The following is a 17,411-nucleotide window of genomic DNA, read 5'->3' as shown; positions in this document are numbered from 1 at the left end:
GATGACGGCAAAGCCTTCCTTTTAGTATTCTGTGAGGTTGTGAGACCGGCAGTCTGCTGGGTGATGTGTGGAGCCGTTAGTACCATAGCAAGCTAGCATGTGCTCGAAGAATCCTTGCCATGTGTGGCGTTAGACTTCTTGGCCAGTGAATAAGGTGAAAATTTTTCAATAATTAATGTAAATTTGAGAATTTGCCCTTCTAAAAGTTCCTCCTTACCATCTCAGTGGTTGTACCCTGGCACTTGGTCTATGCAGTTTGCATTGGTGGCCAGGAGGGGAGTAGGCTTTGAGATGCAAATGTCCTGGTCTCAATTAAATGCCTTTGTTGTGGTGCATTTACACCCAGTCCCTTGCTTTCTCTTACTGAAGCAAAAGAAAACAGTACCAGGGTAGTATATCTCACGAGTGAAGTTGCCTGTAAAAGCAGCGAGGCAATTATTCCTCTATTTAAACTGTAGTTGGGGACACCTCTGAGTAGTGGTTTTATTTCTCTTCACTGAATAAAGCTTTTACAAATACAGAAAAACCATCATTTACCCCCAGGCAGTTCTATTCAGAGAGGAGTGTATGGGCAAAAACTGTATTTCTTGGGACCATTTGTTCAAAGTTCATGCCTCCAAGTGGGACTCGCCCCTGGACTGGGTTTGGATGCTGACAGGGAATTTCCCGTCTCTCTTTTCAGCTGGGCAGAGGAGGCTAGTGAGTTCTGCACTATCTCCTTTTTTTCAACTTTCCAGGCACTTAGCTGAAGATTTAAAGTACTGTTGGAAAGAAGTTGGCTCTATTTGGATTGTATAAGGGGCTACTAGTAAAAGGTGAAGGTGCAGATACCCCTAAAAAGGAAAGGGGTCGGGGGCCCAGGTAGGCACCTGAAAACAGGAGAGACATTAACTAACATTCACTACTAAGTAAGGTGATAATCACATTTTTTTTATTGTAAAATGTGTTGGATTTGTGAGCTAAAAGAGACACTCTGGAATGGGCTTTTGGATTTCTTGCCCTCTCTTTCGTACCTGTGGGTTACTCAGTCCAAAGCATCTTCCAGATATCCCTGGGCAGTATCCTACTGTTGGGAGGCTTTATGTTAAAAAGAGAGCCTTCAAATTTTCTTCCCCCAGGCATGGCTGGGCTGGCGAGTCTTCCAGGTTCAGGGTGGGTCCTGTCTGTGTACTGCTGGAGACTTCCAACTGACTCACCCAGGGCTCTTTCACCTCACCTGGACCTGTCTCTTCCTGTTCATCAGTAACATGGTTTCAGGGTATCTCTTCACCTCACCAATTCTGTGTTTCTCTACGCAGAGCTGAGAGCTGTCTATCAGAAAACCCGGATAGACAGTTTGGTTTCCTGTGGAATGATTTGTTTCGGTAGCATGATTTGGGCTGAGCTCAGATCTATGGCTGGTTGGGGGCTGATAGGGTATAATAAACTAATGATAAGTTGACATTTTTAAGTGACCTAGAGCTTCCATGGCAACTTTTGCAAAACGCCCAAGCGAAAAGCTGATCAGAAATTGATCTTTTCAACTTGGTCATTTCATGGGTAATTAGACGGTAGATGCACAGTAATTACTGGCATATTAATTTGAATGGCTGTTTTGGCCTTTCCCACGTGGCCTGCAGGACTCTGGTGTCAAGGCTCTGACTTAGTCGGTGTCTGTTTAAAGTAAAATATTTCTCAGTGGAAAGGGATAATTAGGAAACCTCAAACAGATCCCACATTTGGTCCCCAGGGAGCAAGTGTAGATGCCTGACCTTAGAAGTTTCTGGAGGGCCTTGGCTGTCCAAGGGGGTAAGGCCATTGAGTAGAGGCTGGATCCTCGATGTTTGTACTTCCCAGCATGGGAGCCAGGCTGCCACCAGAGGTCAATGTGGATACTATGGTCACATTTTAGAAAGAGAGCCATAATTATGACTTCTAATTATGTACAGTTATGCCTACAGAATTAACTAAACATAAGGGCACCTCCTGCTTGGAAATGTAAGTTAATTGCCTCCAGGGGTCAGAAGGGTGCTAACATCTGTCCCCTCCCCCTTTAGCCTCCCTCCCAACCCTAACCAGACAGCCATGACCTTGGGCCTGCTGGGTTCATCCTGCTGTTGGATTATCATCTTTGACCATTGGTTAGCACTCACTACAGGAGAGGGTCACATTAAACTCCTGTTCCAGGGAAAAATAAAATTTGAGTGAGTTGTGACCCGGCCTGCCTTGCCTGGTCGCCTCCTCACCGTCCAGAAACACCTGGGCTTCGATGTCATGGCCTCGTCTTTGTCGGGAAAGAGCATTGCTTACCTGTGGACAGGTAGTCGAGTGTTTTATTTTGGTTTGAGAGGGTTGATACCATGTTTATTATCTTTAGTGTGTGTGTGTGTGTGTGTGTGAGTGAGAGAGAGAGAGAGAGAGGGAGGGAGGGAGGGAGGGAGGGAGGGAGGGAGGGAGGGAGGGAGAGACAGAGACAGAGAGAGAACACTCACTTGCCTACCCATCTGTCTCTATTTATATTTTTTTCTGATCTTTTTAGTAAGGTGCCCCAAACAGGATTTGAACAACTACGTTTTCATAGTTCTGGGATCCTGATTTAACTCTAGGAGCATGTGTGCCTTGGAACACCGACTTTCAGGTTTTGAGCCGTAGTTCCTCAGGCTCCTACACTAGCCAGTGTCAAGCTAAGATGGATGCATTCCTCCTGGAAAAGTGGCTTTGCACATATGCCTGGTCGAAGCCAGAGCTAATGAAGATGCCCTGCTTGTGGAATTACTGTTCCAGCAGCCAGGAGCCCCGCTTCTCCCAGTAGAGGCCAGGAACTCAGGGCTTTACAAAAGGAGGAAGTGGTTTCTGGGGCGGGGGCAGGGAGGGCAGTAGTTGGTCTTCCAGTAAGTGGGGAGTAGTTGGTTGGGGGAACCAGGAACGGGGCGGACAAGCTGGCAGCATGGAGGGGGGCAAGCAGGCTGAGGACCAGTGCCTTACCTGCCGGTGAGTTGCCCAGCTGCCTAGCACTCTAGTTATCCCACCAGGTTTCTGTTCTCATCTCAAGTGCCCTTCTGGTGGCCTCCGGCTTATGGACTTAGCATGTCTTTCCTCCCAGCACTAAGATGGGCGGTCTGTGAGGGCTTCAGAACTCCTGTAGGAGTCCCCATTTCTATCCCTAGCCCCACAGGAAGCTAGCATGCACCAAAGGCTCCAGCTATATCCCTAGATATAAACAAACAAACAAAACAAAACAAAACAAAAAAGCAAGAGGCTTTCAGAGCAGAGACTCCAAGCCCAGAGGGCAGTTCATGGATTCAACAACTCTTCCCGTGACCCGACAGGACAAAATCCTAGCCTCTGCCGAGCCTCTTACCACCTTGTCCTTGTCTTCAAGTCTAGAAGTTGAGACTGTGTCGTCCAATCAGTGTGAGCTGGTTTGACTCCCAGGCAGCTGGTAGAAAGACATCTGTCAGTTAGTCCAAGACATTTCAGAGGCACACATTCATGAAATTAGAACACCACGTGAAAGGTGTTGTTGAGTGATCATCTGGACAAAAAACTGTAGGCACTGTGTTCGCTTGCCTTGGAAGCAGATTCGCCAAAATAGTATGGCTCAGAGCCCTCTAGCAGAGTAATGAGACGTTAGACGTGGCGCTCGGGAGACGTCAGCGGTAAGGCCCTTCATGCCGCCAGGAGAAAATGGAAACGTGGAAGCCTCTGCCTGGAGAGCATTGCCGTGCTGCTTTGGTTTTCTAGTAGAGACACAGCAGCAGTGGCAGTGGCTGACCCAGACAACGCTGGTGACCTGGAGAGACCACAGCCCTGGCGTCTGACTGCCAGACCAGGATGCACTCTGAGCTCAGCTCTGACCTCTGAGCTCAGCTCTGACCTCCTGTGACCTTTTCTCAGCACCCTTTTCCACGGGGAAATAGGGGTAATAAGTGCATTTGGTTGGTACAAATGAGAAAGCTGCTTTGGACTGGGGAGTCCCTTGGATAAATGTTTCTAGTTTTCAGAGTTAATGGCGATGCTACCAATTCTTTCGATTTCCCTGGCCAGGTTTTAATCTGAAAAAGTCTTAGATGTGGCAATGAGAACCTCCTAACAGCTCAGCTGCAGGGGTGGATCACACATCCTCCCTGACCCTCCTTGCTATAGATTCTCCCTGCTCTAGCAGCCAGCTGTTAGTTTCGATGGTTTGTTGTTGGTTTTGAACTTGTCTCATGTCTTCAGAGCAGCAAGAGCTTGAGATGCTCCTTGGCTATATCCTGTGTGGAGAATGAGATTCAGGGGGCTGCGGTCTCTCTGGGTGTCGGATGAGCCGCCTCTGAGACAGCACTAGTGTGGCAAGGATGGAGGTGTTCTCAGTGCCTCTGAGGCTCTCTGAACCCCAAAGACAACCTCTTGGGGGCCTTTTCGTTTTCTTAAATGTATATAATTTTGTGTACGTGTACATGTGTTTTTGTTTGTGTGGGTGTGCTCATGTCACACAGCACATGTAATGAGGTCAGAGGACAGCTTTCAGGAGGTGGTCTCTCCCTCCAGCTTGTTGAGGTAGGGTCTGTCTCTGTCTCCCATCTCACCAGAGTGCTGGATAACCCCACCACAGCCAGATTTTTAGGGGTTACAAGATTCGAACTCGGGTCATGGGGCTTGCTCAGCTAGCATTTTTGTCCTCTAAGCAACACCCAACACCCTCCCAAACACATACACACACACACACACACACACACACACACACACACACACACACTTCCCTTGCCTTCAGAATCTTTTTTAAGTCAAGGTATAGGTATCCAGCCATGGCTGGCCTGGAGCTTTTTATGTAGATCATGCTGGCCTCAGACTCATGGACAGCCCCCTGCTTTTGTTCCCAAATGACAGGATAATAGCGTGCCAGGATGCCCGAGAAGTCTAAAGTGCCCAGCACTGCGGCAAGAGGCCCGTGCCACCAACCCAGCTGACCTCGAGTCCTTTCTCTTGATGCGTTCCTGCTGTGTGCTCTGTGTCCCTCTCCTGTCATGAAGACAATGCTCGGAGTTACACCCTGGCATCAGCCTTGTGGGAGGCTTTGTCTTCTCCCAGAGCAGGCAACCCTGCATTCCCTACCCCGTACCTCTGATGAAAATCCCTCAGTTCCGCGTCTTCATCAGTAGAAGGAGTGGTGGCAGTTGGCGTCACCAGAGCCCACCACGCTAGCAGCCCCCTTCCGCTGCTGGCCGGCTCTCTCGCAGCTGTTTGAGATAGCGTGATGGACTGCAACAGAAGCCAGACCTTCAGTGATTTCAAAGCCACAAGTGTAGCCTGCGTCTCTCTGCGAGACTTAGCTAAGGCAAGGGGAAGGCAGGCATCAGCAAGGAGGTGAATTTCCATGTGCGGTTTGATGTGTTCTATTTAAGACAGTAGTTCAAAGTTCCTTTTCTCGGCTGTAGCGCGTGTCCATGTTAACTCAGCCCTGCTCCCCTACCCCATCATGTTATGGACTGGATACTGCTTTATCCTGCACACCATGGAATGTTAAGCACCATCCCACACAATCATGCCATTCAAAAATGTTTCCAGACATGGCCGTATGTTTTTGGGCAAGGGTGGGGTATGTGTGGTGGGGGTGGGGGATCGTCCCCAGTCGAGTAACACTGGCTCAGTTAGAGGGGCTTTGCAGATCTCCTCAGTCCCCAGGAAATGTTCTGCCTCCATGAGCGTTTTATTGCTTGTTTCTTGTTGTTCTAGTGTTTCTTGATCCTAAGAGTTGATCAAGTCCCTTCTTCTTCATATTAACTTACCAAAGCTGACACGGGCCTTCAGTCTCCCAGCATCCCTTAGTCCCTACCTGTTAAAGGGTCCTCTTGGCTGGCATCCCCTGTCCCCAACCCTGAACTCTCCAGCCCAGAGCCTAGGCTGGGCTTCCCCCAGCTGCTCTTCCCTATGTAACCCAGCCATTTTGACTGTTTTGTCAAATAGAGACAGGGTTTCTCTATTTAACAGTCCTTACTGTACTGGAACTCACTCTGTAGGCCAGGCTGGCCTCGAACTCAGAGAGATCCGCCTGCCTCTGGCTCCGGAGTGCTGGGATTAAAGGCATGTGCCGCCGCTGCCGCCACCACCACCGCCTGGCCCATTTTGACCTTTTACCTTTTTGGCCTCTTGGCAGTCACTCTAGTTCTTCTCTCCTCCTCTCCCCTTCTCCTCACATGGACAGGCGCAGCCTGTCAGTCATGTCCACTCTGGACTCTCCCAGATGCCTTGGCCTGTTTTCTCCCTTCTATCTACAATAAACCTTCTCCTCCACCCATGCCTGGAAGGCTCATGTCCTCCTTCTCTCTCTTCCTTCCTCCCTCCCTCCTTCCCTTCCTCCCTCCCTCCTTCCCTTCCTCCCTCCCTTCCTCCCTTTCTCCCTCACTCCCTCTGGGTTTTCTGGGGTCACATTCCCAGCCTCTTGCCTTGCATCCCTGCTGTAAGGGGTCTTATCTTTCCTCTGCATATGTAATTCAGTGCCATCTGGTTTGTACAAACTGGAGTTCCTATCATTAGGAACTGTGATTCCACTGTCCATCCAGAGCCTTGCACTCGGGTATCCTTCCCAGCTGAGGGCTGAGTTCCAGATAGCGCTATTCACCTGAGCTAAGGGTAAGACTGTAGACGAATTGCTAAGTGGTCTTAATAAATAAACAACGTGGAACCAGAAATTTGGGTTAAAGCCCGAGAGAAAGATCAGAGGAATAGGACAAACCATGAGCTAACCTCACCTCACCAACTCCGCAGCTTCCAAAGAGAGAGATTCTTCCTGTATACTCACGTTTATACGCCTTTTCTGTTCTGTTCTCTCATTGGCTCTCTTATCCCAGCTACATCACTTCCTCTTCCTACACAGCTCTTTCACTTTCTGTCTGTCTGTACAGACCTCCAGACTCTATGGTTGGTACTGGGATTAAAGGCGTGTGTCAACCACGCTTGGCTCTGTTTCCTAGGGTGGCCTTGAACACACAGAGATCCTGCCTGCTAAGTGAGAGGATTAAAGGGCTTGTGTTACCCTTGCCTGACTTCTTTGTTTACTTAAAATGGCTTGCTATTCCCTCTGATCTCCAGGCAAGCTTTATTTATTAAAGCACAAACAAAATATCACCACATAAGACAAAGTCATCCATTCATTTATCCTGTACGAGCTTATCTCCACGCTGTTAGGTTCCAAGCATGGTCTTAGGTGCTGAGGATACAACAGTGAGTGAGGCAGGCAGGGGGGAAGAGCCCCCCACAGCCCACTCACTTTGTGGGAAGGAATACCAGAGGGCGTCAGTGTGTACATCTGATTGTCTCTACCTGTACTCTTATATCCAGTATGTGTCATTTTTCCCCACGTGTGTCAAGTCTTTTGATCAATTCCATAGTATTATATCGCCATGTAAAACACTTGAGGTATAAGGAGGAGCACGGACAGAGAACACATTCGCTGTGTGGAAGATCAAATGATTTCAAGACGTGGTCATAATTCTCCAGTTTCCTTCTGAAAAATGTTTTGCTGTTGTCGTGTGGGTAGGTCTGTCAGCTCTGAGCTGCGCTTTTCTGAAAGTGAGGACGAGGCCAGTCCTTCCTATTGACCTTTATATTCTGAGGCTGCTTAAACACGTGGTCTTCCCAGGCACTTCTGTCTGGTACCCCACAGAAGCCACATCAAGAGCCCACAAAACGCCCATCCCAACAGGCCACGGCTTTGCAGGGAGTGGTACATTCTCCCAGCCTTGGTAAGACTGTCCTCAGCCTCCAGAGGATTCGGAGCAGATGTCCCATCTGGAAAGTGTCCCTGGGAGTCCATAGTTTTGTCAGCCATGAATTGGAAAGGGGAAAAGATGTCAAGTGACATTACAGAGAGCTAGGGAGATGTGGGAGCTGGTACCGACTCTGGCTCCTCTCGTGTCTGCAGTCACCCACACCATTGCAGAATGAGTGAGGTGAGGCCCAGCGACATGAAAGTCCCGTCTTAACTAGCAGCAGATCCGGGACTTGAACCTGGCAGTCCTCCTGCCTCGTCTGTCTAGTGCTTTTCCCTATCCTGCCCAAAGAGGAAAGCCTCCACCACTCCCGAACGGAACCTTCTCCACGTGCTGAGAAAGCAAGATCCAGCGTTATCCTAATCCAAGTAGCTGAGTCATTGATGGCAGCAGCTTGGAAGCCTGTTTTTCTCACCAGTATGATTCGGCTTGTGTGTACACTCAAGAAAAGAGGGTTTGGAAACAAGCTGTGCCACCCTGTACTCCAGAGAAGAGGCAGCGTGATAAGATAACCGCATCAAAGATAGAAAAAGAAATGGGCCACTGGGAACCAGTTCAGAGAGGTAATGCTGTTGCCAAGGCATAATCAAGGAGGGATTCTTTCAATACAGGATTTGATATTACTCTGCATGGACGATGGTCAGAACTCTATCAGGCACCCGTGATAGCATGCTGGGTGCCATGCTGAATTACCCTGTAGTGCATAAGTTTCCTGTACCAGGGGGCAGAACTAGGGACTGCTGGGGAGAATCCCTCATCTCAAAATAAAATGTCATGCCGTTTTATTCTCCTGAATCCCTCTGCCTCACTGTGGCTTTCCAAATACAACAGGAATGTTGCTCCTGCCAGTGAGGTCCTCATGAGTCCTGAACAAAATACCATCATGTTTTCTTAGACTGATGAGCTGCACTGAACCATGGTGGGAAACCCCTCACCTCACCTTCAGCAACCCAAGGAAAAACTCTACACAGCCCACCCACTTCTCCCCTTCCTTAACTCTCTTCCTGCGGAACCAGGTGTTCCTCTGAAGCAGAAGAATCCCCCAAGCCCCCAAACAGCCCCCCTGACCTCTAAAATGTTTCCAGCTCACCCCAACTGGATGCTTCCATCAAAAAGTGTCTCGGCTTCAGGTGATGGTTTTTATTGAATGCAAACCAGAGGAGGAAGCTCATGAAGGCCCTAAGTGCACTCATTAAGGCAGCCTGTCACCCAAGGGGACCAGTGAGTCTGATCCCCAGAGGCAGAGGTTGATGAGGGAAGGGCGGGGTGGAGCTGCCATCATGAAAGGCACAAGAATGACAAAGGAGACATGCTGGATGAGGGTGGTGGAAAGCAAGCTGTACAGAGTCTGCTTGTTCAGGGGCCCAGGTTTTATGGAGCAGAGCTCCAGCTCGGGGCAGATTCCATAATCATCTCAGATGTTCCATCTCCCTTCTTGGAAAGCCATCATCTAAGGAGAAGAGAGTGCCGGGAGAGTGAGGTGTGGTGATATATTGTGTACCCTAATAAACTTGCCTGAGGATCAGAGGACAGAGCCAGCCACTAGATTAGACATAGAAGTCAGGCAGTGGTAGGACACACCTTTTAATCCAGACGGATCTCTGTGAGTTCAAAGCCACACTGGGCTACATGAGATTGATCCAGTATAGGAGAGAAACCAGAGCCAGGCAGTGGTGGCACACACACCTTTAACTCCAGGAAGTAATATGGCAGGGCAGAGAAAGGTATATAAAGCCCGAGAAAGCAGGAACTCACTCTCTTTAGGCCGAGGATTTCATAGAGGTAAAAACTAGTGGCTGGCTGTTCTGTTTCTCTGATCTTTCACCTTCCACCCTGATATCTGGCTCCGGATTTTAAAAGACTATCTAAGATTCGAACAACAGTGAGGTGGTTTTCTCTACACAAAAATGCCATTGCAAAAACGTTCAGTAATGTTGACAAGAGGTTGCTGAGCTGTATTATTAAGATGATAGAAATTAAGCTGCAGCCAACTATTTTGTGGATACAGTGGTTGCCCCTTTTCAGCAGGAGACTCACTCCAAGACCCTCAGTGAATGTCTGAAGCTACAGATTCTACCAACTCATACACACATGCATATATGTGTGCACATACCTAGTACTTGGAGTTGAACCTGCCTATGGTAAAGTTTATATTATAAATTAGGTCAATAGATGGGCACAATAACAAATATTAAAATAATCTGTTGGGGTCAGCTTAATATTTTCAGACTGAAGGCACACACACACACACACACACACACACACACGCACACGCACACGCACACGCACACGCACACGCACGCACGCACACCCACAGCTGAGGGGGAAATACTCAAAACCAGTGGTTCTCATCCTTCCTAATGCTGTGACCCTTTAATATAGTTCTTCATGTTGTGGTGACCTCCAACCATAAAATTATTTCATTGCTACTTCATAACTGTTCATTTTGCTGCTGTTATGAATCATAATGTAAACATCTGCTATGCAGGATATCTGATATGCAGCTCCTGTGAAAGGGCCGTTCAACTCCCAAAGGGGTCATGACCCACAGTTTGAGAATCATTGCTCTAAACCTATATTTAAAAAATAGATTCTGCCTTTAATCCCAGCACTCGGGAGGCAGAGATAGGCGGATCAATGTGAGTTCCACGAAAGGTACAATGCTACACAGAGAAACCCTGTCTTGAAAAACCAATAAATAAATAAATAAAAATAGATTAATGTGTCTAAGTGTAAATACATGTTTATATCCCTATGTGTGTGCATAAATACTTGTTTTTGCATAGACAATTTCCAGATATTTTCATATATGTGAGTTTTGGAATGGATCTATGGGGAAGACATTTACTTCTCAATTATAACCACCTGGTTTGTATGTTTTTATACTGCCTAAATGCTCCTTTCATTCATTATTAGATAGCAATGAAAGCTGAGGCTTTCTGGAGAGATCCTGGAGATGTGTGGCTGTCACGCTGGGACAGGGATTCTATGGCAGGCATTGTTGCAGAGCCCAGGATTCTTTGCCATAGACACATGTCTGGCACAGGGCTCTCTGAGGCTGCCTAGTATTCAGGCCAGGGGTACAGAGGCCCTTCCAGCTCTGATTTGTACCATGTCAGGGGTCTCTGATGGAGAACATACTAGATGAGGAAGGTGATGCAGTTGATTGCTACCATTTTTATTTACCTGTAAGTGTGGGTATTGGACCCAGGTAACAGTATACTTGATGAACTAATGAATGAAAAAAAAGGATGCCATTTAGCAGAATATCTCAATTTTGAGCTGTGAAAGAACAAATTAGTGAACTAGATCCCAGAAAAAGTAAAGACTTGGTTGAAATACACTATTGAAAAACTAAGCCATGGACTTCAAAGAATACACATGTCACCAAAGACACAGAATATGTGTGCCATGTATCTGAATAAATTACACAACCCAATTTAAAAATGGGTAAAAGACTTGAACAAAGTTTTCCCAAAAGAAAACCTACAAAGAGCTTTTAACACATGGAAAAACACAGCATAATTTGTCATTAGGAAAGTACAAACTTAAGACCACACTGAAACACCATTACATATTCGCTAAATGGCTAACAATTTCAAGTGCTAACAAAATATGGACCAACTAGAGCTCATTCCTTGTACAATATCTTTAGAGAATGGCTCAACAGTCCCCTATGTTAAACATACTCCTACCAACAATTACTTGAGAGAAAACAGAACAAGTCCCAGAAGTTTGATGCAAACATTCACAGTAGCTTTCTTTATAGCACACAAAACTAGGAGTAAGTCACATGCCACTCTATAAGAGTGGATAAACAAGTGACAGCGAATCCGTTTGGTAGAATACTATTCAACAGTAGCTGTAAGGAATGGACTACCAATACCACGTCCTGGATGAAGAGCAGAAAGCAAATCGCCAGTTTCTCAGGACCCGTGCCTATATACCTGCAGTCTAACATCGGGGAACTCTGGGGTGGCAGAAATGGATTTCTCTGTCATGCTCATCTTGATTGAGATTCTTGTAACTTGGGTACAAATGTATAAACTCATCATACAAACCATCTCTTCATACAGTTAATAGTTTAAGAGGAGGCACTCACTGTAGCCGCTTGGAGAAGGGCTGATGCGGTAGATTCTAAAGTATGTGATCACATACCGCTGTGTAGTTCTTGTGTTTGGATGATGGTTTGGGGGTGAGAATCCCATGCCCTGGCCTCCATAGGGACTTAGGAGTGTCAGGTCCCTTCAGAAAGGAGAGTGAGGCTACAGGCATGAATAGTCTGTTAGATCATGAGAAGTCTACCTGTTACATTCCCCCAGAATTCCTGGGGGTAGGGCAGCATGATAGCATTAGCAACTCCATCTGTGGAGGCATCAGATATGGTACATCTGCTCGGTGTAAAGTGGGGGAGGGATGTCAGCATCCTGTACTTGATTACTTAGGTATATCTATTTATCTTGGTTTGGGTGGGGTGGGGCATCATGGGGAGATACTAGGTAGACCCCCAAGTTTAGGTTCTCCGTGATTCACACGAGTATTGATGCTACTCTGTGCTTTTCAGGCTCGCTCTCTTTCCATCTTTTTGTCTTTCACCAAGGCTGTGCTTATCTGTGGCCCTCAGACTTCCGCCTGAGACCGATTGTGGTTCTGAAGGATTTCTTTTATTTCCTGATGTCATGTCTGAGCTTCCCCCTCACCTCTGGACCCTCACCTGGGGAGGTAGGGACCACATAGCCAGGGCAACGCAGGTCACCTGTTGCATTTGAATCTTCACAACAATGGAAGTGAAGGTTTGTATGATGAAAAGACCAAGCACATATTTGAGTGCCTCCCTGAAAGCAAAAAGTTCTTTCCAAAGAGGAACCATCTCAGAGCTTGTTCCCTGATACCCATGGGTATCCAGAGACATCACTGCTGGGCAGTAGAGACCCGTGAGCAGAGTGGAGCTTGAAGCTTTTCTGTGAATCACTGAGCTGTGTATCAGTGGGGAGGGACTGACTGTTTGAGCAATGTCACCCCAGGAGTCGCCAAAGAAGCCGATTTACCTGTTTCTCATACAGTGTGCTTATTAAAATAAACTTTTACTCCATTATGGCCTCCTGCAGGCAAATAAAAAAGGGCAGAGTGAAGTTTCTTTACCTTTTTATTTTTTATTTTTTCTTGAGGCATTGTCTTCCGAAACCAGCATCATCCATATTATTAATCGCTGGTGGGGCTTTATCATGCATTGCATTACTCCCTTGGAATTAAACCGCACATATAAAGTATGAAAAATGTACTTTTTTTAAACAGTAAAAAAGTAATTTTCTCGCATAATACCCAAAATAAAGTGCCATGGAGCCATTAGTAGTAAATTGAATTTTTTGGTGTGTAATTTGTACAAAAACTGACAAGTGCGAGGCCCCCTCTCCCCAGTCATTAGTTACTGGGCTTAGCGGACATGGGGGCAGTAATCTGCAAGGGCAGGCATTTTGATGTCGACTTCAATTGCACACTTCATTTATTTGGACAGGGGACAGGCGGCAGCTTCTGTCACAAGGCCTCACTGCACTATTAGCGAATTTCGCCCCAGGGCAGCTGGGACGCTGGGCTGGGGCAGATGTTCTTTTCAGCCTATTCAGTGACCATTCTTGGGGGTTGTTTACCGTTGCCATGGTGACCTTCATTTCCATAGCAGCAGCGCTGCTGTTTCTCAGAGGGAAATGAATTTAGTTATAAAGGGATAATATTTTTCTCTGTCTGTATATAACCTGCCATCTGTCAGCCGGTGGATTGGTAAGGATTCAGAAACCTATTAAGAATTATAGCAATAAAGTGAGGGATGGAGCCGATTAAAAGCAATAATAAATGAGAACGTAAGCACTGTGCCTTCAACATCAGAACTTCCTTAATTCTTTTCCTTATATTTTATGTGCTTTAAAAAAAAATGCCCTCATCACCTCCAACACCGCTGTGTGCACACGTAGCCTCCTAAAACATGATTTCCATTCCGCTGACAAATGGAAATGACCAAATGTCTTGTTTGTATCTGACTGGATGCAGATGTACTCAGTGCCTTCCCTTCCTGGTGGTGATGTGATGTCCGTCCACCCCCCCCCCCCCCGAAAACCCCCAGCATTTAAGAATCCCAGGCTGACCTTCCTATTGTTACCATCTCTCCCGCTCCTCCGCCCCAGGGTGAAAGCTGAGGGGTGCCAAGACCAGCAGCTTATCCAACACTCACAGTGCAGATCCCAACACTAACAAAGCGAGAAAAAGCCATGCTTCTTGCATCTCATTCTAGAATAACTTTTCTTTCTCTCAAGTCCAAATGGTACAGAAGTCACCTCTGAGATCCCTCATCTAGTTCCTGGATGGTTTTTTTTTTTTTTTTTTTTTTTTTTTCCTCTCTCTCTCTCTCTGTCACCTTCATAAGCTGTAACTTGCAGGGGGAAAAACACACACACACCAGCCCCCTTGTAAATAATGTTATTTATTGGTTGATTTTTCCAGATCCTGACATTGATGCTGCCAGTGCCATGATGCTTTTGAATTCTCCCCCTGAGATACAAGCAGGTTGTGAGTAGATATTTCTATAGCATACAGCACCATAGTTTGTGAACTTAACTTTCTCATGTACATCCCAGGCCATAGGACGGACTAATGCTGACATCGCCCTGCACTTGTAGCATCACTTTCAAAATGAAGTGTGTGGTTAGCATGCATATGCATGTCCACATGCAGCCATGCATACGTGTGAGCCAGTGCAGAGGCGTGCTTTCGAGGATGAACGAGCTCTCACATACCCATCAGAAATGGGGAGATGAGAAACAGAGCCTATAACAACTTCTGCTGGAGACCTTCCTTCTGCAGGAATCATTCCTATGACTTTGTAGGAGAGGTTCCCTGGGCCAGCTGACCCATGACGAAGCTAAGCAGTACCCAGTTGTACATTATTTTCTGTCTAGGTCTTCGATAATAAATTAGGGTGTGTTCTGGAAAGTTTGGCCTGCCCACGTGTGGCTTAGCCGTAAAATGGAACCACAACACCACATTGCACAATCTCTACCCTATGTGCTCGGTGGCCACGGAGAGAAGGGCAAGGCTGAGGTAGCTGAGTGGGCACTGAGCAATGTCAGATTAACTGACAACTCTTTTTCTGTGCTTTGCCTGGACTCTTGTCCACTCCCTGGTGTCTTTCCTTTTCTCATCTTTATAGCTAACCTGAAAGGAAGATGGCTGTGCTCTCCTCACAACCCCGAGGCCCGTGCCTCTGTCTCCATCCCACATCCATCCACCCTGAGCAGAGAGGTGGTGCACTAGGACCTACTTGTCTTATTGTCAGGGCACTGCTGTGTCACACATGTGCAGAAAGTAACCTGACATGGCAGATCCTCCCGTGATGCTACTAGGGACTGGTGCCTACCCACCTCTCTTGTGCCTGCGACTAGGTTTCCAGCTAGTTTGGGGCTCTAGCCTTCTGAAGACACCATGGCCTTCTAAGCAAGGAGAATTCCCCCACTCTGGAGACAGACACTTCCCACAAGAAAGCACCCCTCTCTAGATCCACAGTAAGTTTTTGGTGGACTGATAGGAATTTCAGACCCCAGCCATAGCCTTCCTGATAGCTTTAGGAAATTTGAGACCCCCTTTTCTTTTTTGTATGTATTTTAGAAGATCCAGGAGATACCGCCAAGCATTCTCAGTCAACCTGGCCCTCTGCCTGGGGCTGCCCTTACCTGCCCTGACTGCACAAATCTCATTCTCCCCTTGGTCAACCTCCATTTCCTAGTGTTTGGAATGCGAGGCTGCCCACACCTCCCCCTAGCCTACTCCATTGCTAAACAGCTATGCAGCAGGTGTAATTTCTGCAACTAGTTAACTAGTTAACCTGGTTAGCCAGGAATATGGCTTTTACGTGGTGCTTTAAGTTTTGGAGGAATCTATACTTCACATCCATTCTTAGATGGCATTTCAGGAAAAGTTGCAGACTCCAGGTGTAATCAAGTCCCAGGCTGGAAAGGTCCTTACGATCAGGTCGCATAACCCGTCTTAGTGGAAATGTGATCTCATCAGAGCCAATTAAGATTTAAGCCCCTTCCTCGGCTCCCAGCCGCTGTGTGCCGTGTTTATGACTTTATGCGTATGTACTTCTGATGAACTGGTCCCTAGGTTGAGAAGGAGAATGGAGAGTCTGGAAAAGGCAAGGGATGTGGATTGAGCACTTACAAAGCTTCCGTGTCTTCCCCGAAAGTCTCCCGTTCCTAGGCTCTTGACCATAGGTCAGGTTCTCCTGGTTTGCTAACAGGATTGGTTTTAATATTTTCTCAGCCAAATGAACCTCTCCCCTCTCCATCCCTCTCACTCTCCAACTGTAATTCTCTTTCTGGAATATCCACAGTCCTATTTATGTCAGAGTGCGGGATTGAATTTTAAAACTGTTCGTGTGTTAAAGGTATAGTTTTGTTTTGTTTTGTTTTGTTTAAGATGGCTTTCCATGTGACCCAGGCTGGCCCCAAACTTGTTATGTAGCCAGGGGTGAGATTGAAATGAGGACTTCAGACTGAGCTACATTCCCCGGCTCTGGGAGATAATTTTAGAGGGCTTTTTTTTTTTTTTTTTTTCCCCTCAAAGCTTTTAACATTCTGTGAGAAATCTAGCCATAGCCTTCATGAGGGCCCCAGGCCAAGAAGGATCTCCAGGGCCCTGGCAGACACCAACCAGGATGCCAGTGAAGGTCATGGAAGGAGACACAGGAGGAGCAGCAGATGCAGACGAGCACATGCAGAGGGTGGGGACTCTGGCTTCACAGTCTCCTCTGCATCTGACCTCCAGTCTTAGTCTGGAGGTCAAGTGTCGCAGGTCAGTGGGCAGGCTGCAGAGCCCCTAAAGACTGGAGCGATGCCATAGTTAGTTAGGGATTGTGCCCAATCCACCATCTCCTAACAGACACAATAAGAGGGACATCTGTCCAGCTGTCCACCACTGTTCCCGCCAGCTCCTTCTTGCCCGCTCCAGCTGCATCTTTAATTTTTCTTTACATTGCTTGTTTCTTGCCTTGAGATTGGAGCCAGTGCCTTGCCTCCTCAAGGGAGAAGCCGTACAGAGCCAGGATGATGAAGCTGCTCTTACCTGCCCTGCTAGCATTGCCCCGGGGCTAGGTATGGATCCTCAGTAAATGTGTAAAGGCAACAACCAGCCTCCATGATGGAAAGTGGGCAGCATGCATGGTGGTATTAGCCATCGTGTGTCCCAGCGTGGGTGCACGTAGACCTTCTCCCATGGTCAGGAGCTGGGCAGCGCGGCTCCTGAGAGCTCCATATGTTTCCTGCCTGTTCCCTCCCCTGGGGCTGGTTGCTGTGGCCAGACTCTGTTTATAGAACCTCCTCGTGCCTTGCTATTTATAGCATTCTGCTTCACCCCTGGGCTGCCCCTGTGAGTAGCAAGCTACCCACCTCATCCCGGGCACTGTTCACTCCTGGCAATTACAGGCTAGCTTGGTTGCTAGAAAGGGTGAGCCACCCCACCCACCCACCCACTGCCACTTCCCCGCGTCCCTTTGTAGCCACTGTGTGCTTCAGGTCACCGGATGGCAGCCCCTTAGATCTCTTCCTCTCCTCTTCCTTGTTTGACATCTGCAGAGCTAGTCCAGGGCTGGCAGACTGGCTACCACCCAGGCTCTGAAGCTGAGTGACT

At 47.5% G+C, this 17,411-nt stretch overlaps 1 protein-coding gene across 3 annotated transcripts in view; it reads left to right on the top strand.

Moving 5' to 3' along the window:
- Foxn3 (forkhead box N3) overlaps positions 1–17,411 on the top strand; it is a 273,922-nt gene that overhangs the window by 233,585 nt on the left and 22,926 nt on the right. Inside the window, exon 5 of one of the 3 annotated variants that reach the window (XM_059279028.1) lies at positions 14,229–14,294. The exons of the other annotated variants lie outside the window; for them this stretch is intronic. Within the exon in view, the coding sequence (XP_059135011.1) occupies positions 14,229–14,294 (66 nt within the window). The remainder of the gene's footprint in view (positions 1–14,228; positions 14,295–17,411) is intronic. 3 annotated transcript variants of the gene reach the window in all.

The sequence above is a fragment of the Peromyscus eremicus genome, chromosome 14 (assembly GCF_949786415.1).
Source record: "Peromyscus eremicus chromosome 14, PerEre_H2_v1, whole genome shotgun sequence".
Lineage (NCBI taxonomy): Eukaryota > Metazoa > Chordata > Mammalia > Rodentia > Cricetidae > Peromyscus > Peromyscus eremicus.
The sequence above is the reverse complement of the archived record's forward strand: the minus strand, read 5'-3'. Positions and strand labels throughout refer to the sequence as shown.